The sequence below is a fragment of the Rhopalosiphum padi genome, chromosome 1 (assembly GCF_020882245.1).
Source record: "Rhopalosiphum padi isolate XX-2018 chromosome 1, ASM2088224v1, whole genome shotgun sequence".
In the NCBI taxonomy this organism is placed as follows: Eukaryota; Metazoa; Arthropoda; class Insecta; order Hemiptera; family Aphididae; genus Rhopalosiphum; species Rhopalosiphum padi.
Genome location: NC_083597.1, coordinates 3,544,796 through 3,566,067, shown reverse-complemented (window position 1 = coordinate 3,566,067; position 21,272 = coordinate 3,544,796). Strand labels below are relative to the sequence as shown.

The window sequence follows — 21,272 nt, the reverse complement described above, 5'->3', positions numbered from 1 at the left end:
AACATAGGCGTATCTAGGTCCCATTTGCAGGTCGTGCACAACAGTGGCATATCCAGGAGGATGGGATTACTACACTTGAATTATCAATTTTTATAGTCTTATAAACTTTACAAGTCTACATGATGAAAATTAAAAACTATATGAAATCAGAAACTGAAAAAAATTATGGTTATATTATACACTACAGTTTATAATGTAAGTTAGATCAAATTTCACAGGTCATGCCGTACAGAACAAGCAAGACCCGTAAACACGCCTATATAACCTACAGTAGAATACATTTTTCCTAAGATATTGTATTTATTAAATAATAATAGAGCAACTGATTGCGTTTTTGACGTACTTGTCAAATGACTGCTTGACTTACAGCTTTTACAACGTGATTATACTGCTTACCTTTTTTTTATAAAATGGTCATCACTCATTCACTCATCAGTTAAAATTTGAACAGCTCCTGAATCTTGTTTTGTAGTTCATTTAGAATCCATCGTCACTTAATTATTAAAATATCAAAACGTCTGCATTTCATACACCGTTACATGAAATAGTACAATATAATAAATAATAATATGTGCAAAAGTTTCAAATCTCCACGAATATTTTTTTTTTTTTTATAAAAATTACCAAAATTGTTATTCTTTGTTAAAATATTTAATTTTATTAAAATCTTAACTTCAAATGTGTATAAAAAGAATGCTATTTATATATTATATATATATTAGATTTTTATGTTCAGTAAGAGTTACTTATGAGAAACATAAGTAACATACATTTATAACATTTGTTACATTTTATACATAAATATAGTACTTACTATTTACATAATGGCTCGCATTATAAAATTGATAATCACAAAAATACACACACGATGCTTTTCAACTTAATCCAAATTATTATATAATACTAAAATGACACATAACATTCATAACAAGCAGTTCGGAATTAGCCATCAATAAGAGCGAACTTCATTAGGTATACAAATAATAACTAATAATTGCAGTGATGGAAAGTACGATTTGGATTTCAAAAATAAGGTAAATACATACAGAAAAGACAAAAGTCAAATTATCTCAACTGAAGCTTTAACAGACTTTTACAAAGAAATCATTAAAGAATTTCCATTTTCCAATAATATCAATTATTGAAGATCCATTTGATAAAGATCATTAGGAAGCATGGACTAATTTTACTGCATCCACTGACATCCAGGTATATTCATCATTAATAACATTTTTTTAATATTATAACATTCTTAGTTTCTGAATAAACGTATTTGTATCTGCATAACACGAAATTGTTTGAACATAAAAATAAAAAATAAACTTACCAAAAAAATGTTGCAAATGTAGTAAACACTAAATAAGTACACAATTTTTATGTATAATGGTACTTATTAAAGTATTTTTTTATTTAAATGGAATTATTCATAACATTTATTTGTTTTTACATATCACAAAGTTTTCAATTCTATAACGCCATTTGTGATGTTTCGTATTAAATTCTATAAGAAATTCTTATAAATTTTCCTCGTTGTACTTTCTTTCAGACTGTCCAGCCATCCTCGTGGACCACGGTAAACTCGTTGTCATATTAACCAAGATAATGATAAATCTATTAATAAATATTCATTTCGTTTCTATACTTCATGCTTGTTGATTAAACGATATTTTTGTAAAAGATATTTTATTTTTACGAATAATTCGTAAACCACTATGGTCTATGAGTATACCGTATGAATTTCTACAACTTTAAGAAAGACGTGTGGAAATTAAAATCATCTTATGGTTTTGATAAATAAAACGGGATTAATAATTCAGCTAATTTTATACTTCCATAATATTTTATACTTATTAGAAACATAGAAATCCAACAATCTCATACACATTATATATGGGTATAAAGTGAATAGCCACTGCAAACGTCAAAAATGACATTGATACGATTTATTAAGTAATAAGACTAGATATGTTAAAAATCGTAGTTTTATAATTAATTTTAAATTTTACACACTGTAAGTCGTGTCGTGCATAAGTTTATTCTGTCACTTTTATATTGCTGCTCTCGAGCTGTTCACAAAGTATTTAGAAATTTTCCGCATTGAAGTCGTCGTGCTTATACCATAATCGCGTTAACAGCCAGTTATAAGTATTAAGTGCCGCAAATTGGAGTATTCCTGCGGTACCGGTTATAATGGATTATAGTTCCCCGTCAGAAAGGTTTGGCAGGAATTCTGCCCGGCGATTTTATGTTCGTAAACTTATTACCGTATTGTTTGGGGATTCTGGTCGTTTCATAGATTCTATTCGGCGCAAAGATGACTGTGAAAGACTCCTCGAAGTTTTCGGGAATGATTCATGTACTATGCACATCGTTCACGGATACTGTGACCGTATTAATATTATTATTTTCAAACAAAATTTAACATTTTTTCTGAGAAAAAAGTTTTAACACAAACAATTATATAGTTTACGGAAACAATGACTAAAAATGAAAAAAAAATTAGTACTCACATAAATAGTGGAAAGGCGTTTTATCGACTTATATATTTGTATAGGTACATTAGATAAAATGTTTTCCTCTACACATGGGTCTTATATAATATGCGTGAATTCTGCAATATAATAATATTTTAGTTCATATTAAGTCGTCACCGTAGGTTGGGTCTAAGCGAAATTTGCCTGCACTGTAGCTATTATACATTATTCGTCCGCAAAACCATTTTTACAGATTTTCATAATTATTATATGACTTTGGGTGTAACGCGTAGACGTTTTAAACACGTATTATTAGCACATTTTGAATTATCGTGACACCCGATCTGATCGCTATATAGACAAAAAATTCAGACCTACAAATGAAATGATATCCGTTACGCATGTCGGACTAGATCTGTATAACTTTGTGTTAGACTAAAACAGCCGAATGAAACTTGCAATCGTAAATCATAATGTTATATCCAATATTACGACATTAAATTATTGGTTTTTAAATAATGTGAATATCTATATAGAATTTTGAAGGCCCACGAAAAATGTTCAGATTCCTAATGTGGCCCTTCAAAAATATTAAATGGTGACCCCTGGTTTATTGCGATGTTAATGTATAGCTTCAAGTAAAGGCGCATCGATTGAATATCAAGGTACAGTGGTGTAGGTAAACTTTTGCACGTCGTCGGCACTCGTAAATTTTACGAACGGACAAAAGAACGAGTGTTGGTGGTCTACAGACCTGCTGTGTAGTGAAATACTCCACCTAAGATATGTATTATTACCTATATAATAGAATACAAGACATTAGTAGTGTAAACAGTTTGGTGTCCCAAAGTGAAATACGAACGATATGTGGTTGGTTGAATTAAGAATAATATTATAATACGGTGAATTGATAGATCTCCGCAAATGTGAATTATTATATTAAATTCGACGATTGTATTATATAATATATGAGTTATTAAATGAAATGATAAAGTAAAAGAGTAATCACAAAATCATCTACGTCATATACATATTAGGTTAAGAAATTAAAAATCGTCGGTAATTTTTCGAAATTTAAATACTTTGCTAAATAAACAAACAACAACGACGTCCAAACATTCGCGTTGTCATGATGTTGTATTTTCGTTGCTAATCAATTGATCGGAAATGGTTCATAGATGATATAATTATATAGCCCGCGGGAACATATTGTATAATAAACTAAACTCACTGACTTTACATAATTACTTAAGTTAAAGTCTGTTAAGATAATTTAAGTAGTAATAGTGTTATTTAAAACGTTTCCACGTACAGTTCAATCGAGAGAAATGAAATATTATTATAATTTAAGAATAAAACACCTAAAAGTACATTACAAATCAAAATCGCCGTTTTTTAAATATTATATCTATACTGGCCGATTAGATACTCGCTGGCTAGTATAATAAACACATCGCAACACCCGTCGTCAGGGAAATGATCGAAATTCCGGCGCCGATAGCGGACGAAACATATGCCGAGCTCAGTTGCGTTCCATCAGTCCTAAAAGTCGTACCTAACTAATTAACTGTTCTCTATCAAATCGTTATCGATAATATGGCACTCGACACGTCCGTTTGTTTTATAAAGCTCGAGTTGGTGAACGACGGACTCGAAGTGGTCGATGAGTTCGACGTAGCGTTGCATGTGGTGCGCGCATTAGACGCCATAAAAACTATGATAGTGGAAAGGATAGAACGAGAATGCGGCGGATCTGGCGACATCAACACGTATATGTCGGATAATATTGTAGTTGAGATTCTGCAAATCGGGTCTGGCGGAGACGTGGTCGATAGACCGGAGGATTTGCAGGATACCGCGGAGGTGCAGGCCGAAGACGATCCGCTGCCGTCGGAGTACATCGACAGCGACGATGTGGACTGCCCGGTGGCGATTCGAGAGTTGGGCGAGGAGGTGAGTGTCCTGGCAGGTTTGCCAGCTCCGCACGCGGCCGCCACAGACGAAAGCGTCGGCGTCGACCCGTCGCCGCGCAGAAAGCGTTTTTTCGCATCTGCGTGGCGGCGGATCAGACGCACCGCTCTTCGTCTGTGCTGCAGTTGCGTGCGTTGAGACGGCGTCCGCAGGCACCGCCCCTCCCCGCGCCACCGAAGACGTCGGCGTGACGACGGTTCGAAATCAGGTAAGGGGGGGGGGGGGATACGAGACAGAGCACGGACGGTGCGCGGCGGTATGTCGCCCGAGCACGTTTTCCGGCCACTCGCGGACGGGCGGGTGTCGCGGGCGTCGCGAGTCCGGCCGTCGATGCGGCCGATCACCGCGGCGGTATGGCGGGCGCCCGACGGCTTTCGGTCCGTGTGCGGAACGATGGTGGACGTTGACGACGGCGAACGGCTAGCGGTACCGGCGTGGGCAACGATCCCGCCCCGGCGGTACACCCTGTCAGACGGCGGCACTGCGGTCGACGACTCGTCACGACGCAGGCGGCGGAGACTTGTTGGCACCGGGTGAGTGACGATTGTTTTGAGCCAGGAACACGGACGTCAGCGGCGCCGGACCCGTGGAGACTGTGCGTTTCACAGGATCCGGTGGCGCGCGACTCCGCGGCTGTCACCGCCGGTGGACAGACGCGGCCGACAACGGGAAACGCCAGCGGCGGGGGGGGAGAGCATCACTCTTCTTTTCGTCGCGAGGCGAACCGGAGCCGGCCGGGTCGCGTCCACCCGGTGGCCGCCGATTCCGCACGCTCAAATATTCTTCGCTCGCCCCGTGCCGGTTTGGTGTCCGTCGCTCGTCCGACAGTCGCCGTCCGCACCGCCGTCTGACGCGCGCACGACATCGCGCACTAGCCGCTCGTTGTCAACCATCGCTCCCGCGGGCCGAAGCTGTCGGGCCTCGCCTTGCCGTCCAGTGGTCGTCGCATCGTGCGGCCGAGCGAAACGATCTCGTGACACTCGTCTGTTCGTGGGCCGGTCGGAAAACGTCGCGGAGGCGACCAGTGGCCTTTTATAGTACATTGCTTTTTTGCACCCAATCGCCATCTCGTATCCCCCCCCCTTGCCTGATTTCGTGTCGTCCTGTCGACGTTTTTTTTTTGTTTTCATCTTTGTTATTTGTTTATTATCATTTCATGTTTTTTCTGGTATTGTTCTTATTCAAAATTCAATTCTTTTTTCCTTCATATATACATTGTTAGCCCATATGGCAAATTTTTTTCCCGGAATTTTTTTTTTTATAACTCATTCGTTCAACTTTTCTACTCATCAAAATTGTTTATACCGTTTTGTACACTGTTTTATTTATCAAAACGTGTTACCTATATCTACTGTTGGCCCATATGGCAAGTTTTTTCTGAAATTAATTTGTGTTTCATTTGTTTACACTTTTTTTATAATCAAAATGTATAATGTTGTTAGCCTTTTAGGCGAGCTTTTTTGTTATAAAAATATGAATAAATTGAAAATCATATTTACACAATGAATTACTGTTTTTTATTTATGAGTATATAAATTAATTATTAAAAATTAACGACTTATAAAATCGTTAAAAAATGTTCAAAGCTTATTTCAAGATATATTTAAAAGAAACGGCAGCAAAATAAGTTCAACAATTAGTAGTTAGAATTATCGAGAAGAACACTACTTGTAAGAATACACCGGGAAGACTGACAAAAATAAGCAACTAGATATATATAGATACTAAAGAGTATTGTAGCAGCAGTGCTTGAATTGGGGGTGGTCGTGGGGGGGACGGAGTCTTTATTTTATTTTTTAGCATACCCCTTTTATTTATTTGAAACGGAACGCTGGAAACGCAACATCTGATGTAGTGAATTTGTAAATCATCATTTTTTTCTGATGCAAAATATATCTATAACCTATAGCCATAATATTTGTATATTTGTATCGACTATGAAAAAAAAAATTGGTTAATAATAATGGGTAATTAATATAATCAATCGGTAGGCTGCGGCGACCACACCTAGACCTTTTTTCTATGCGACCGCTGCGATCCTATAGATATTGTGAACGTGACTATTTTTCACTTTTATTATAATAATATATAAAAGAAGAAGATGTCAAATCTATGAGTGTTTTTTCAACAAATTTTACACTAATTCGCTTTTAACATCGATTGGCCACAGTTGAGTTAATTGCACATTTTTTATAGGAAATCTATAGAAAAAAAATATTCATAACTAGGTGTTTATAAATAATAAACTTAACTAAATGAACGTGGATATATATGTATTACTAAAAAAGATCTTGTATAATAGACAACAGTGGCGGTTTATCCCAAATATGGGCCTGTGTGCAAAACTAAAAAAAGGCCCCTCTCCTATACATTTTTTTATTCTAAATAATATATATTTTATTTTTTATTTTTATTTTATTATTATAAACGGACGTGAGTCATTAACAATTTTTGTGTGTATACATGGTAATAATAATACATTATATAGTTATAATTTACAAATATAGACAAGAGTATTAAAAGAATAAATAACAGCAAAGAAAGAAATAGGGCGAGACATGCTAAACAAAATCAAAGATAATGGAATTACCCGCAGCCATTAGGATATTTGAAGGACAATATATACATTTATATTTTATTACAGTGATATACTAATATCAGATTGAGAAAATGAGAACCATTTGAAATTGAAAACAATGTTTTTTATTTTTTCGTACATAACTTCGTACCTATTTATTTAATTTTTTTTTTTTTTTTTTGTAGAACATTGAGCAACAATAGGCCCCCTGAACCGAGGGCCCGCGACATTTGCACACATTGCACACATGTATGACACGCCACTGATAGACAATTATTATACGTTACAAAGTTACAAACACTACCAAAAAAAATAAATAAATTAACGTTTTCGTAATGTGTACAATGTTTCGAACAGATTCGTATGTCATTCAACGACGTCACAGGCCACAGCCACCGAATAATCGGATCAGAACCGAATCGCACGCGTTGTCAGATCATTACAGCGGCACACGAGACGCGCAGCTCAAACGAGAGCGATGATACACCCGTAACGCGGAACTCTGACGAGTCACTGGAACTGTGCCATATGCTCGCTAGATCCGACTTGTCATTTCTGCGGAACGTAACCCGTCGTAGCTCTGCGCATATATCAACAATGACGATAACGCACAGGGAAACGGGGTTTTACGAATATACGTTCTGTTTGGGAAACATACTTGAACACTTACGAATAACATATTCCTACGAATGACTGTTTATAACACGGAAACAGAAAAATAAAATATGCATTAGCGCAAGTATTTAATACAGAGATGTGAAAATCAGTGTTCGCGCAAATGCAACAAACCAACCACTTACGCACTGCCCGAACGGTGTCACTTATATTATAGGCCACGGTCGAATTTTGTTTGGCATACCAGAGCTTGAGCTAAGGAAATGTTAGAGCTGCGAATAGGTATGAATAAAATCACTACTTACGAAATAATACGAGTACAAGCAATGTAATGTACAGGCAACATAATATGTTAAAGATCAAAAAATATAGATACCCGATGCCTTCCCTAATCGCGCAAGTCTGCCCACCCAATAACATGTTATATATCTTTATAAATCGTAATTTAAATTATAATGTCATTGGATGATGTGTTATAAATAAATAAGTGTTTCTTTATTTTAAAATATTTTTATATAATAAATGTAACGATTTTTGGGGATTATGGGTGGCTGATGATGATGTGGGGGCCGGGGGGGGCTTTACTCCGCACAGTAATGTGATATTGAATTTTGTGTGGAACGCTCGTTAATCCAACATCCACTGAGTCCCCCTTCTAGTTTTTTCCTAAATCAAGCACTGTATACAATAATTATTGTCATCTTCAGTAAAGTATTATTTAAAATTGATTAATTATTACTCTAGATATATAAACAAAACGTGTCTTTTTTATTAATATAAAACCACTTGTGCAAGTGCTTAGACCTCCGGCCACGTAAAACTGATTCGTAAAAAATAGAAATATCTGTCTGCAGTATAAATAATATTGTCATAAGGTTATTCCAACCAAGTTACACCTTGTTTTAAATTGTCAATAGTGTGATTATATATACATCAAATACGCGGGTGACGTGACGGTAAGTAGGTACATTAGAACTCTGATATATTGCCAACGCAACGGCTAGCGAGTGTGTAAACTTAACAATAATTTATAATATTTATTTATTAATGTTTATGATAAAATTTATATTTTTGGAATAAAAGAGCATAGAAATAAAAATAGTATATTAAATTATCCAGTCACGTAATCGGTTTATTAATATCTAAAATCTAAAATGTAATTACAATTTGCACAACAATAATAAAATTAATTTTCAATGTCTAAAAGTAATTACGAAGACTGTTGGTGAATATTAAAGAAATAAAACTAACTAATAAGCTGTTTTTAAAGTATAAATAATCTTGTAATATTTACCGTGCCTACGTTTTACACTGTATATTTTTATCGATACAACCATAATATTTTTATAATGTTTATAATAATATATATTCAGTATTACTATAACGGGCTATAATAATATATTAATATTATATCAGTATTCAATAAGTACATTGTATAATATTATCATAGTTCAGTAGTCTACAGACTTGGTGTCGACATTATTGTCCAAACAATATTAATCAAACAAAAATAGCCCAGCCTAATATTTCAGCTTTTAAGGAGCTTAGTGCACTGCTCCTGTAAATGCATTCAAGACACCAAACCAGGAATGGCGTTGAATGGGACATTTCGCTTGAGCCTCACGATTTTGAGAGTATTATTAAATTCGGTTTCATTTTCAATATAGCATATTATATTGTTCGTATTAGTATTTTCATTTTTATTATAACATAACTAAAAAAAAAAAATACCATTCAACTAAGAATATCGAGGAATTAAATTTTCTTACAAGTATTAATGTATTAATGTGTTTTAGCGTAAATAAAATCAATGTATATAGTACATTTATATTTATTATCAAAATAAATTTTGTTTATTATTAAAAGCCGTTCCCAACTGTTTGGGTTTTATGATTAAACGCGTAATATTGACAATATCGATAAGAAAAAAATACCGACTAACCTGTCGTCATCGTATGCCCACTATTAATTGTATATGTAACATAATTATTATTTATAATTATTCATAATACAATTCTTGAGTCTCACTATTTTTGTTACTTGTTTTTAATTTTGTTATTATCATTTCTTTGATGATAAAACGATCACAAACTCACAAATATTGCAAGAACGACAACGGAAGGTGAAAACTGAAAACAACGTAATTATTTATTCGTATTTCGTAAGTACACTACAATTATAATACTTAAACAGTTTTATCTGAATTACACAATAGTACAATTACTATGATTCATGGAACGCAATTTATTTGACGAGGATAAACAATTAGAGTAACCCTGATGAAAAACAGTGGATAAGTGGTATATTATTGTGGTATCTTCCTATAGTTGACATAAGTTGTAGGAACACAAAACGCTAAAAATAATTTTAAATTCGTCGAATTCTAAAAAAAATAAGTATGGGTTAGGTTTTACAATTTAGTGTTGATATTAATAGCTAAAAATAATGTTTTAAAATAAAAATTTAGTATTAGTATAAACATACCATTTCAAGAAAATAATAGATTTTATTGTCATCATATAGAATTTGTATGTTGTATCACAATTAATTAAATTATTTAAAACACCAATCTATTTGTTTTAATTTATACTTAATTTTTAGGGGATTCAACCGCATTCTATGCTTTCTATTAAAGTTGAAAATAGATTTATTTTATGCCAAATGTACTGACTATATTGTAGTCATCGCATAAAATTTCTTTGATAAAACATAATTTAACTTGTCGTGAAGTTTACTTGAAAATTATTTTTTTACTATTTTGAAATGAGCTCTTAAACACTTAAAAAAGAGATTATTAAATGTTTAAAATAAAGAATTTAAAATTATATTAATATTGAAGTAAATAAATAAATTTAAAAATGTAAGAAATTTATTTTCAAGTCGATTTAATTATAGATTCAATTATGCTTTCGAAAATTGTAAATTTTAAAATGGTCAATAAATATTATTGGAAAAATATTGATACTTAATTTAAAAAAAAAGTAGATAAGTGAGTACCACTCTACAGAAGAGTAGTTTTCGAGTTTGTCACTATAATTATTATATGTCTGTTAAATTTGAATTCAATAATATATCATTGAATATGAAAAACAATTCTGAACATGAATCGTTATTACCAATATCACCAAGTGATATGTTTATTTGATACTTTGATATAGCTATTAAAGTTATTTATTTTACTTTTGGTATTATAGTAAGTTGATATAATTTTATCCAAAAAATGAAAATATTGTATTTATTATTATATTATATCAACTTACATTACTCAAAATGTGTATCGCCGGTTTGGGCTAACTAAGAAAAACGTCATTCCCTTTTCCACCTGTTATAAAATATAGAATTTTAAAAGTTTGGGAACAATTACGTGAATATTTAACAATATTATATTTTTCAGGAACTATAACGTGTGTATAGGATAGGTATATAGAGGACAGATGTATACACTATATAGTTAAATAATAATTGTATACCTAAAAATATTTAAATTATTACGCACAATTTTTTTTCTAGTTATTATATAAGTACAATAATATTATTGCTATTTAAATAAGCATTTCTATAAAGTAAATAATTTTTAATCAACATTAATTGTCTGTTTAAATGTTTTATGCCTATAAATAGCTCAAAAACAGTTGAAATATTTAAATTTGATTGTAAATAGAAAACAATAATATAAACAATTGGTGAAAATTTCATGTTTTTATGATTATTTATTTTCGGGTTACATAAAAAAAATTTGCGTATAACTTTTCCTTGATCTTTGGTTTGTTTTTTTGTTTAATTGAAATTATTCTAATAAAAATTGATTTTCTCAAAATATATTTAAGTTTTAATTATGTAAAAGTAAAAATTAGAAACTTTCAAATTCAATACATAGTAACTAATATCTTACATTTAAATAATTTAATATCAAAAAATTATAAACTGAAATACAATCCTAAGTCATAAAAAAGCTTAAATAATTTTTAGATTTTAACGGTATGTTTGATATATTTTATTGTATGCATTTTTAATTACAACATTTTAAATATGGAATTATATTTATATGCATAGAAGTGATTATTTTATAAGTATATTTTTTATTTTTAAGTGTAAGTTTACGTATTATATTATACTTGTAAATATGATGCTTATGTATTTTATGATTTTTTGGAACTTTATATCTAAACAGGCAAACAGAATATTAATTATATTAAAATGTATTTATTATCATTTAGTCAAAAGCATTGTTCTAATTTTTGAAGCTAATATATCTAACAGTTTTTTTTTAATGTTTCAGTTTTCGGCTTCTGTAATATGTTAACCTACAAAGATGTCCACTTACTGTATACACTTCCGGTTATTGGCGTGTTGTCATTAATTACTCGACCATTTATCAACCGTTCGGAAATTTTTAAAATTGCATTCATAAGTGCTATAGCTTATGTATACATAACAACATTGGACAACTATATATTCTTCAAGGGAGGATGGTCATATGTGCCCGAAAAAATGTTAGGCGTTATTGGATATGTACCTATTGAAGAGTACATGTTTTTTGTTATTCAAACCGTTCTGACATCGCTGTGGGCTTTGCTCTGTGTCCGATGGTCAACTCCGTGCTTAAATTTCAACTATGATAAACACAGCTACCAATTGATTCGGTGGATACCGATCACGTTTTTAGCCATAGCCACGGTCGTAGGTTATATAATTGCTATTCCCGGACAGTCGACTTTTTACTTGGGATGTGTACTATGGTGGGTATCTCCGGTGGTTATCTTCATGTGGTATGGAGCCGGAAATTTTTTCGTGAAAAAAATAATACCGTGTTCTTTTGCGATCGTGGTTCCTACGTTGTATCTGTGTTGGGTAGATCAATTGGCCCTTAAGCAAAACATTTGGCATATAAACGAAAAAATAATGTTAAATATTATATACGTTATCGAAGACTTGCCATTAGAAGAAGCATTTTTTTTCTTCATATCAAATGTTATCGTTGTCTTGGCAGGGACTTGTTTCGATAAAGCCCGCGGTATGATAGAGACGTACACATTGGAATATCCACAACGATTTAGTATTAATTGGGCGTTTATTCGCCAAATGTTCTGGGCATTCGTGACATCAGAATATAATATGCTACAGATCGTGACGGGAGATATAAAAGAGAGTATTGCTATTATTGCAATTGCTTCAAAATCATTCACCGCTGCCAGTTTTCTTTTTCAATCCGGTAAGAGTTTGTAAGCATTAATAGAACCGAATAATGTGGTAGGAGGGATGAATCCCATCAAATACATTTTTTAAACAAGGACATAGAAGGGTCACCTTATATGCTATTGTACAGTGACCTATAAAATATGATTTCTTAAATTATTCATAAGTTTATTTTTTTTGTACTTTTAAGATATTTAAATGACTTGAAAATCATCTTGAATATAATCTGTATTAATATAAATTTATTTTAAATTATACATATTTGATTAAAATTTGATAAAATTTCGTGTATAAAAATCTAATTAAATCGATTAAACAATTCTAATTTGTTATAGACGAGACTTGATTCATGCATTACTTTTTATAAAATTTCAATGTTGAATTGAATAATTATATTTAAATTAAGATTTATTAAATTATAATATACTCGTTTATTCGTTTTTGTAAATTGTCTAATATTTATTAATACGATTGTGTTTTAAAATATAGGTATAATGCTGTTTCTAATAAAAAATGTTTTTTATTTAGGAATTCGATTGGATTTAATAATTTTGTACTCATTTTGTCGTGTAACGGATGATATGATTGATAACGAATTTGATGTCGAAAAGAAAAAGCGAAAATTTGAATTAACCAATAATTTTATCAACGAATTATTTCATGATAGAAAGTCAGATTATGATGTTGGAACAAAACCACAAAAATTGAATATCGATTGGACGACATATGAATCCGAATTGACTGACGTGGAGATGTCATGTTTTCGCGCATTATCAAGAATCGCATTTTATTTGCCTCGTAAGCCTTTCGAAGAGTTACTCGCAGGTTATAAATGGGATATTGAGGGTAGGTTAATCAAAAATGAAGACGATTTATTATTATATTCCACGTATGTGGCCGGAAGTGTCGGTGCATTATGTGTTTATGTGATGATGTACAGGTGTGATAACGACAAATTTGAACTCGTCGAAAACTACGATTATGTCATAAAAAAAGCATATCAAATGGGACAAGTAAGAATATGATTTTTGTGAAAGGTACATATTAATTATACATATTAATTGTAAACAACGTCAATTACTTTTTAAGGCTTTACAACTTGTGAACATTGCTCGTGATATCGTCACTGACAGCGAAACATTGGGTCGGTGCTATATACCCACCGAATATATGGACGACGAAGACGAAGAAGTAAAAATATTATGCCAGGAAAAGAAACCAAGGTCTCTAGGTGATAAGAAGTTAAAAAAATACTCTACGCGGATGATCCATCTTGCCAACAAACAACAGTTAGAATCGGTGGACGCTATCAAGTGTTTGCCACGAGAAACAAGAGGTTCGGTTCTAGCAACCACTGATATTTATCGAGGGCTTGTTTCTGCTATCCAGTCTAGTCCAACTTATCCTGCTAGAGCTTCATTGTCAAAATGGAATAAAATTGTGATAGGACTTTATTCCTTGTATATTAAAAGCATCAAGTACGTTATTTAATTCGGTTTAACGCATAAATTCTATTTGAACTTAAATTCGTAATTCACGTTGAGTAGAATACATTTACTTATCATTATTATATATTACGTTATCATCATACTAGTCATTTTATAATTATTTTATATACTTTGTAACTATCAAAAACGTGTAATATTAAAATTGTCAACTATTATAGTCTACCATTTTTATCATAACACAAAAAGTTGAATTTTATATGTTTATTTGTATGTTATAAGTTTTAAGAAATATTAAAAATATATTTTATACCTTTGGCTTATATTTTCTACAGCTTTTATTGCAATTTTTAATTATATAACTTTTAATTATGTCACAGAATAATTTAGAATGTTTTATCAAATTTAAATGTAATCACATTTTTTTTTCTAATAGATATGCAGCTTTAATGTTTATGTTTCAAATTACATTTATTTACTAAAAATATAGTATATATTTACTTTTAATTTGGATATGAAAAAATTAAAAGTTTTGGTGGATGATATAATACGTTATGACAAAATTAACTGAGGAATAATGATGTTAACGAGATATTAACTAAAACTTAAAATGTCACGTCTGAAAGGATCACCAATATATTGTTAATAGTCTCCAATCCTTCAAAAAATAATTTATTTTCTAGATACCGTGGATATAATTTGTTCGAAATCTGTATAGCTGCAGGTGGAATTTATAACACAACTGTTCTACTATAAATCATTATTATAATATCTACAAGATGATGAAAAAAAAGAAAGAATTAATTCAAAATCGTTGAATAAGAAAAATAATATAATATAATGAGTGTTATCGTGTATATCTAACACATTAAGTTATTACGCTGTTAAGAATTTCATTTTTACTTTAATCTACCATTCATGGTATGATATAAAATTTATATTATATTATGTTGGCTAGTAAATAAACATTTGTGTAATAAGTACTGTGCTAATTAAAAATAATATTATAAATAAAATACCTAGTATGTTGTTTGGTTGACAACGTAAATGCAAATATTTAATAGGACAAGGTTAATTAATTTATATTGTAGTACTTTGACAGTGAATTGTTTTAATTTGTATCCAATTAGTTTAAACTTTTTTTTTAAATTAGTTTTAATATAGTGTTTAAAGTTAAGTTGTCAACTAATTTATTAATTTATTTTTTTTCTCAATTTTAAATAATCAACACATTATATACAATACCATGATGTGTGATGAGTTACTCTGTCAAACAATTAAGAAGTTGATGCAGGTCGTATGCTATAGTTAATATAATATAAGGTCAATATTATTTCACAGTAGTTATAGTTAAAATATTTATAAATGAATAGGTGGACTTAAATAAGACCACCTATAATTATCTATAATTATTTTAGTAAAATTTAGAACTCATAGGCGTTACATCAACGTAAATATTTAGTATTTTTATTTTGATATTAACAAATCCTAGTACAAAATATTACGTGTTAGTATAACAGCCGACTATAACTTTACGTCAGTTATATTCAATATATATTATATAATATACAATATATTTTTCAATATTTAATTTATTTATTTTATGTTTAACTAGTTTAATTTTCCCTAATCACTAGGCAGCAGTATATTAAACATCTGGTGCTTTCATGTAGTAGCGCCTATGAAGAATCGAGTGCAAATAAAGTGTCAATTTAAATCATTTTAATTTAATCTTAAAATTACTTTATTAGTTTATAAATTGATTATATCTTTTCATTTGTATGTTTTTTTATTATTGTTAAATTATTCCACAATATCAGAAAATTACTTGTATTTCTACAGAAAATTTTATAAAATAAAGATGGACACGTGTAACTTATGAAAATAAGTAGAAAAATGTAACAGTTATATAAAAATAAATTATTTTAAATAAAAAAGATCACCAGTGCGTGCATTTGATAATTAAAGTTTATTGTATATTCTATTAATTTTAACTTAAATCCACAAATCCACCATAATATCAAACTTCAAACTGTTATAGTTGAAACGCATTACATGCAATCAGATTGCGGTTAATTTTTATTATTATATTACAATTAACCGTGTTGGTCTATTGTAAAACTACATACACAATGCAATATAGATGCATAAAAACAAAATCTTTTGAATTATTTATTAAAAACAATATTGTCTTGGTGGTGAAACTGTGGATAAGATTGACGCTCTATTTGTAAGTGTGGATTAGGCCTTAACGGGGATACCACAATAAAAAAAACGCGCCATGTGTAATACCTCATGTTTTTAAACGGCATCTAATTATGATGTCGTCTAATGAGCTAAGGTGGTGAGGAAATTTGCACACAACTTCTTGCTTAATACATTAAAAAAAATGTACATTATTATTTTTATAAAATATTATGTCTACGATACATTCTATAAGCACACGTTATTACTATTATACGATGTGCTGTGTTTTTTAGCATAAAATTAACATTAATAGCAAACAGGTGATTTAATTTTTCATTAAACAGTTGGCTATACATTTTAAATTTTCATAATTAATATTATGTATACAGTTTTTATAGAATATTTGATCATAAATTATGAATAACAAAAATATAATAATATGTTAGGTTAGGTTAACACATTATAATGTGATAATAATCTTTGTGTTGCCGGTGCCTTTCGTCATAAGTTCACAACGTTTTAAGTGTTATTGATTGTAATCTAGATAGGAAGTGTTAATATTTTACATTTTCATTGATAAAATAATAATTGCTTTTAATTAATGGCCACATACGTAATAAATAATAATATGTAAGATTCGTAAATCTCACTAGAGTCCAAATAATATAATATGGAAAGCGTAATATACTATAATTTATGTATGCGATGATACGAGTACACGTAATGTATTATAATAAGTGGGTATGATACAATCATAGGATAGTAATAATCAAATATTATCAACTTATTTATTTTTGTAAATTAGCAAAATACGATTGTAAAACAATAAATCATTTATGTGTATGTTTATGCACACTTTATAAAAATCATATGTATATAATTATTAAATATAAGACCATTGGTTATTTTGATTAGAAATAATTTTTTCATGTAACTATATAAATATAATATTTTAACTTAAGCTAAAACTGAAATGACATGAATAAATTTACTAAAATATTAAATGCTACGTTTTAGAAAAGTATAAAAATTAAAATACGTTCAAATAAAAAATACATCAATTTCAAACTAACCAACACCTTAAAATTTAATGTATGATGATAAGTAAAATTTGGAATACGTTTATACGTGTATAATACATATAATACATTATTGTATTTTAATTATACTCATATTAAGACATTTAAACTTATAGTATATACAATGTATATATTAAAAATACATAAAAATAGTGTACTTAAAAACAATAATATTGTTCATTTTGAATTATTAGAAAACATTGGCTATGAAGTTAAAGGTTTAAAAAAATTATAACAAAAGTATTACAATAATAAAGTGATAAACGTTTAAACTTTAAAATATATATACACATAATACATAGTGCATACATTGTTCATTATTAAAATTTGAAAAAAAACCAAAAAATCAGAAGTGCTACGAGACCGATTAAAAATGAAACACACTTTGACCAAATGTTGATTTCAACTTTACCCTCTAAAAATCTATCACACAGTTGTTTTTCTAGCATTTTTGCACCACATAAAACAATTGGTACACCAGTGCCAGGCTGTACCGAAGCACCGACAAAGTACAGGTTTTCAAATATTTTACATTTCAAACTGGGTCTGAACCATAAAACCTGAAATAATGAATGAGATAATCCCAGTATGGATCCTTTCCATAAATTAAATTCGTTTTGCCACGTTCTCGGATCATTTACTATCTCGTGTTCGATCAAATTTCTGAAGTTGGATATTTTTAATCTTTTTTCTATTGTTTCGATTACTTGTTCCCTAGCTCTCTTCACAAGTTGATCAAAATCAATATTTGGTACATTCGATATATGTCCCACTGGTACTAGAACTACGACCGTGTCTTTTCCTTCTGGCGCTGCTGTCGGATCGATACGACTAGGTACGTTTACGTAAAACGATGGTTCGTCGGGCAGCGTATGATCCTTGAATATTTGATCAAAACTTAGTTTATATTTTTCGGCCAAAAATATGTTGTGTACTTTCAATTCAGACACAATAGTTTTCATGGACCAATAAAACGATATCGAAGAAGACGTAAGTTCTTTTTTGCCGAGTTTTTCAGCGTATGACGTTTTTGGCAACAGTTTGTTGTACGCATATATGAGATCTGCATTACAAATTACAATGTCACTATTTACTACATCGCCGTTTACCAATTTAATTCCTTTCGCCACTCCCTTGTCGTCAACTATTATTTCTTGGACATCGGTGTTATAATTGAACTTGGCCCCGTGTTGTACGGCAATGTTTTCCAGACTCTGTAAAACTTTGTTAAAACCACCTTTCGGATACCAAATTCCTTCCGCTATTTCAGTGTACTGCAATAAAGTATAGGGTGCCAAACCATCATACGGCGACATTCTAAAAAACATAAACACTATCTTAGTTTTTTTTTTTTTTTTAAAGTATAATTAATCAATATTTTTCTATTTACCCTAAGTACATTGTCTGGAATGAAAACGCCTTTCTCATGTAGTCGCTTTTGAAATATTTACAAACTCTGTTGTAAACAGTGTCCAATAAATGCAGCTGTATTACGTCCGGTATATGTTTTGGATTAAAAAAATCATACCAATGTTGGAAATCGGTCTTGAGTGCAACTTTGACGCTCCTTTGATAGTGTACATGAGTTTCCTTTAAATAACTCAAAAAATTAATTAATGTCGATTCACCATCACCTTCATATTTTTCCAAAGAACGAGATAATTTCGATATATCTGTGGTGAGTTCGAACGTTTCGCCGTCATGAAAATGTACGCTGTAATTAGATGGACACTTTAATAACTCTATATGATTTTTAATATCCTCTCCCAAATCTTCAAATGTCTCTTCAAATATCTTGGGCATCAAATACAATGATGGTCCTTGATCGAACCGATGTCCATTTTGATAAATGAGTGAACATCTTCCACCATTATATGCGTTTTTTTCATAAATTTCTACTTGAAATCCTTTTTTGCTAAGTCTAGCAGCTGCTGCTGTACCACCAACTCCAGCTCCGATGATGATAATTTTAACCACCATTTTGTCAATTATCTATAACATAATAAACATCAATATTAATACTATTTAAAAAGAGGTTCGAGTTATCAAGGTTCAACTGTATTTATAAAATAACAGCAGTTTATTGTCGAATTTAATTATATTGAGTTCTATCTCTTTTGTATACTTAAAAATACACAGACGTATAAATGTTAAATTAACAACATATGTGAAGTTAAATAATTAAATATTTCATTATATATATGTAAGCTGTTAAACTACTATAGATGTATTGTAGGAATAACATCTAGAATCTAGATTGTCCTGTATTTTAACTTAGTGTCCTATTGGCCCGACAAAAGTTATACGACAATACAGGACGTATTTTGTACATTTTTTCAATTCAGTCCCGTTTTTCCCTTACTATTAATTTATAACTTTTTGAAATTTATTTTACAAAAAATCGTTTTTTTCTACGATATTATCATATTGTTTGTATAATAGAATATTTTAATCTATTCTGTTTAATGGTATTTTTGGATTCACATGGGTAGAAAATATAAAATTAATAATGTTACATTGTTGTTGGCAACGTATAAAACGTATTAACATAAATACATAATATTGTCATTATTACATCGGTCATCGCCTAAACAAGTATAATCCCGCCCGCCGTAGACAGTTTGTTGTCAAATATGTGCGTGTTGCGGACTATAATATCTTCATAATACAATTATAAATATTATTTTTTGTTATATTTGTACAGGAGTGTCGATTGTGGAGTAAACAACACCACGGCAGACATTCAGTGAAGACGTATTCAGTGTTTATTTCAGGGATGACCGGGAGGTAATACCCTCTATTTATCTTGTAATAACTAATAAGTAAATGTAAGCTCATAAATAATCTTAATAGTTCATAAGTATGAAGTTATTGACCTCCGTGATCCTATTACTTATGGGCTGTGTTACTGTGCAAACGATTAATTATAAATAAAAATATATAAGTAAAAAAAGCAATTTTCCTTGATCTGATTGATTAGCTTCTACTTATTTATCAATATTTCTAAAACATCAACTGATTTGGAAAATAGTTGACTAAAAAACGTTTTGCTTTAGAATATTGGATATAAGATCACTTTTTATAATAGTAGTTAACTAATCACATATCACAATAATAAATTGTAAAGAGACTGATTTTGTGAAACAGTGTTTGTAATTGCAAGCTTATTTATTATATTATCGAAACAATAAATTATATTTAAAATAAGTTTTTATAAAATCCGCCTATGATCTATTTATTTTGTAACTATATTTTTAAAATATTCTGTGTAATAAATAACAAAGAAGTAATATGATATGATACGTAATTATTGATGAGTTTATAAAAAAAAATATTTATATATTATGCATATTTGTCCATATTTTAATTTACTCAACGAAGTCGTGTAATATAATTTTTGTTATAGACTCGTATGTATTATAAATTTATAACTTATAAATAGGGAACGGATTTTATTGTAAATATATATTTTTATTGGAATGAGATATTTTAAATCTGATAAAAAATTTGTACGGTTTACATCATTCTATTTGAAATAAACACAAACTTATTTTACATATTTTTACATATTTCGTAAATAAGTACATGTTTTGTATATATTTTAGTAATTTTTGATTTTTTCATTGATTTTCGACGACGATAAACATTATCTGCTACATCTAAAACTTTAAAACAACAAGATAAGTAATTTTTTGACCACCGCCAAATATTCTACGTGTTCTATAAA

At 30.4% G+C, this 21,272-nt stretch overlaps 2 protein-coding genes across 7 annotated transcripts in view; one reads left to right on the top strand and one right to left on the bottom strand.

Annotated features, from left to right (window-relative positions):
• The first annotated feature begins 11,917 nt into the window (after positions 1–11,917).
• On the top strand, positions 11,918–14,351 carry LOC132918188 (uncharacterized). Its single transcript, XM_060979313.1, has 3 exons — positions 11,918–12,850; positions 13,363–13,847; positions 13,924–14,351. Exons 1-3 carry the CDS (start codon positions 11,935–11,937, stop codon positions 14,323–14,325), a joined length of 1,803 nt encoding a protein of 600 aa, XP_060835296.1. The 5' UTR covers positions 11,918–11,934; the 3' UTR covers positions 14,326–14,351.
• Positions 14,352–17,240: 2,889 nt separating this feature from the next.
• LOC132918309 (uncharacterized) overlaps positions 17,241–21,272 on the bottom strand; it is a 42,067-nt gene continuing 38,035 nt past the window's right edge. For all 6 annotated transcript variants that reach the window (XM_060979486.1, XM_060979483.1, XM_060979481.1 and 3 more), the window contains 2 exons: positions 18,936–19,537; positions 17,241–18,862 (listed from right to left, as the gene is read on the bottom strand). In XM_060979486.1, the coding sequence (XP_060835469.1) occupies positions 17,866–18,862; positions 18,936–19,525 (1,587 nt within the window). In that variant the 5' untranslated portion in view covers positions 19,526–19,537 and the 3' untranslated portion in view covers positions 17,241–17,865. The remainder of the gene's footprint in view (positions 18,863–18,935; positions 19,538–21,272) is intronic.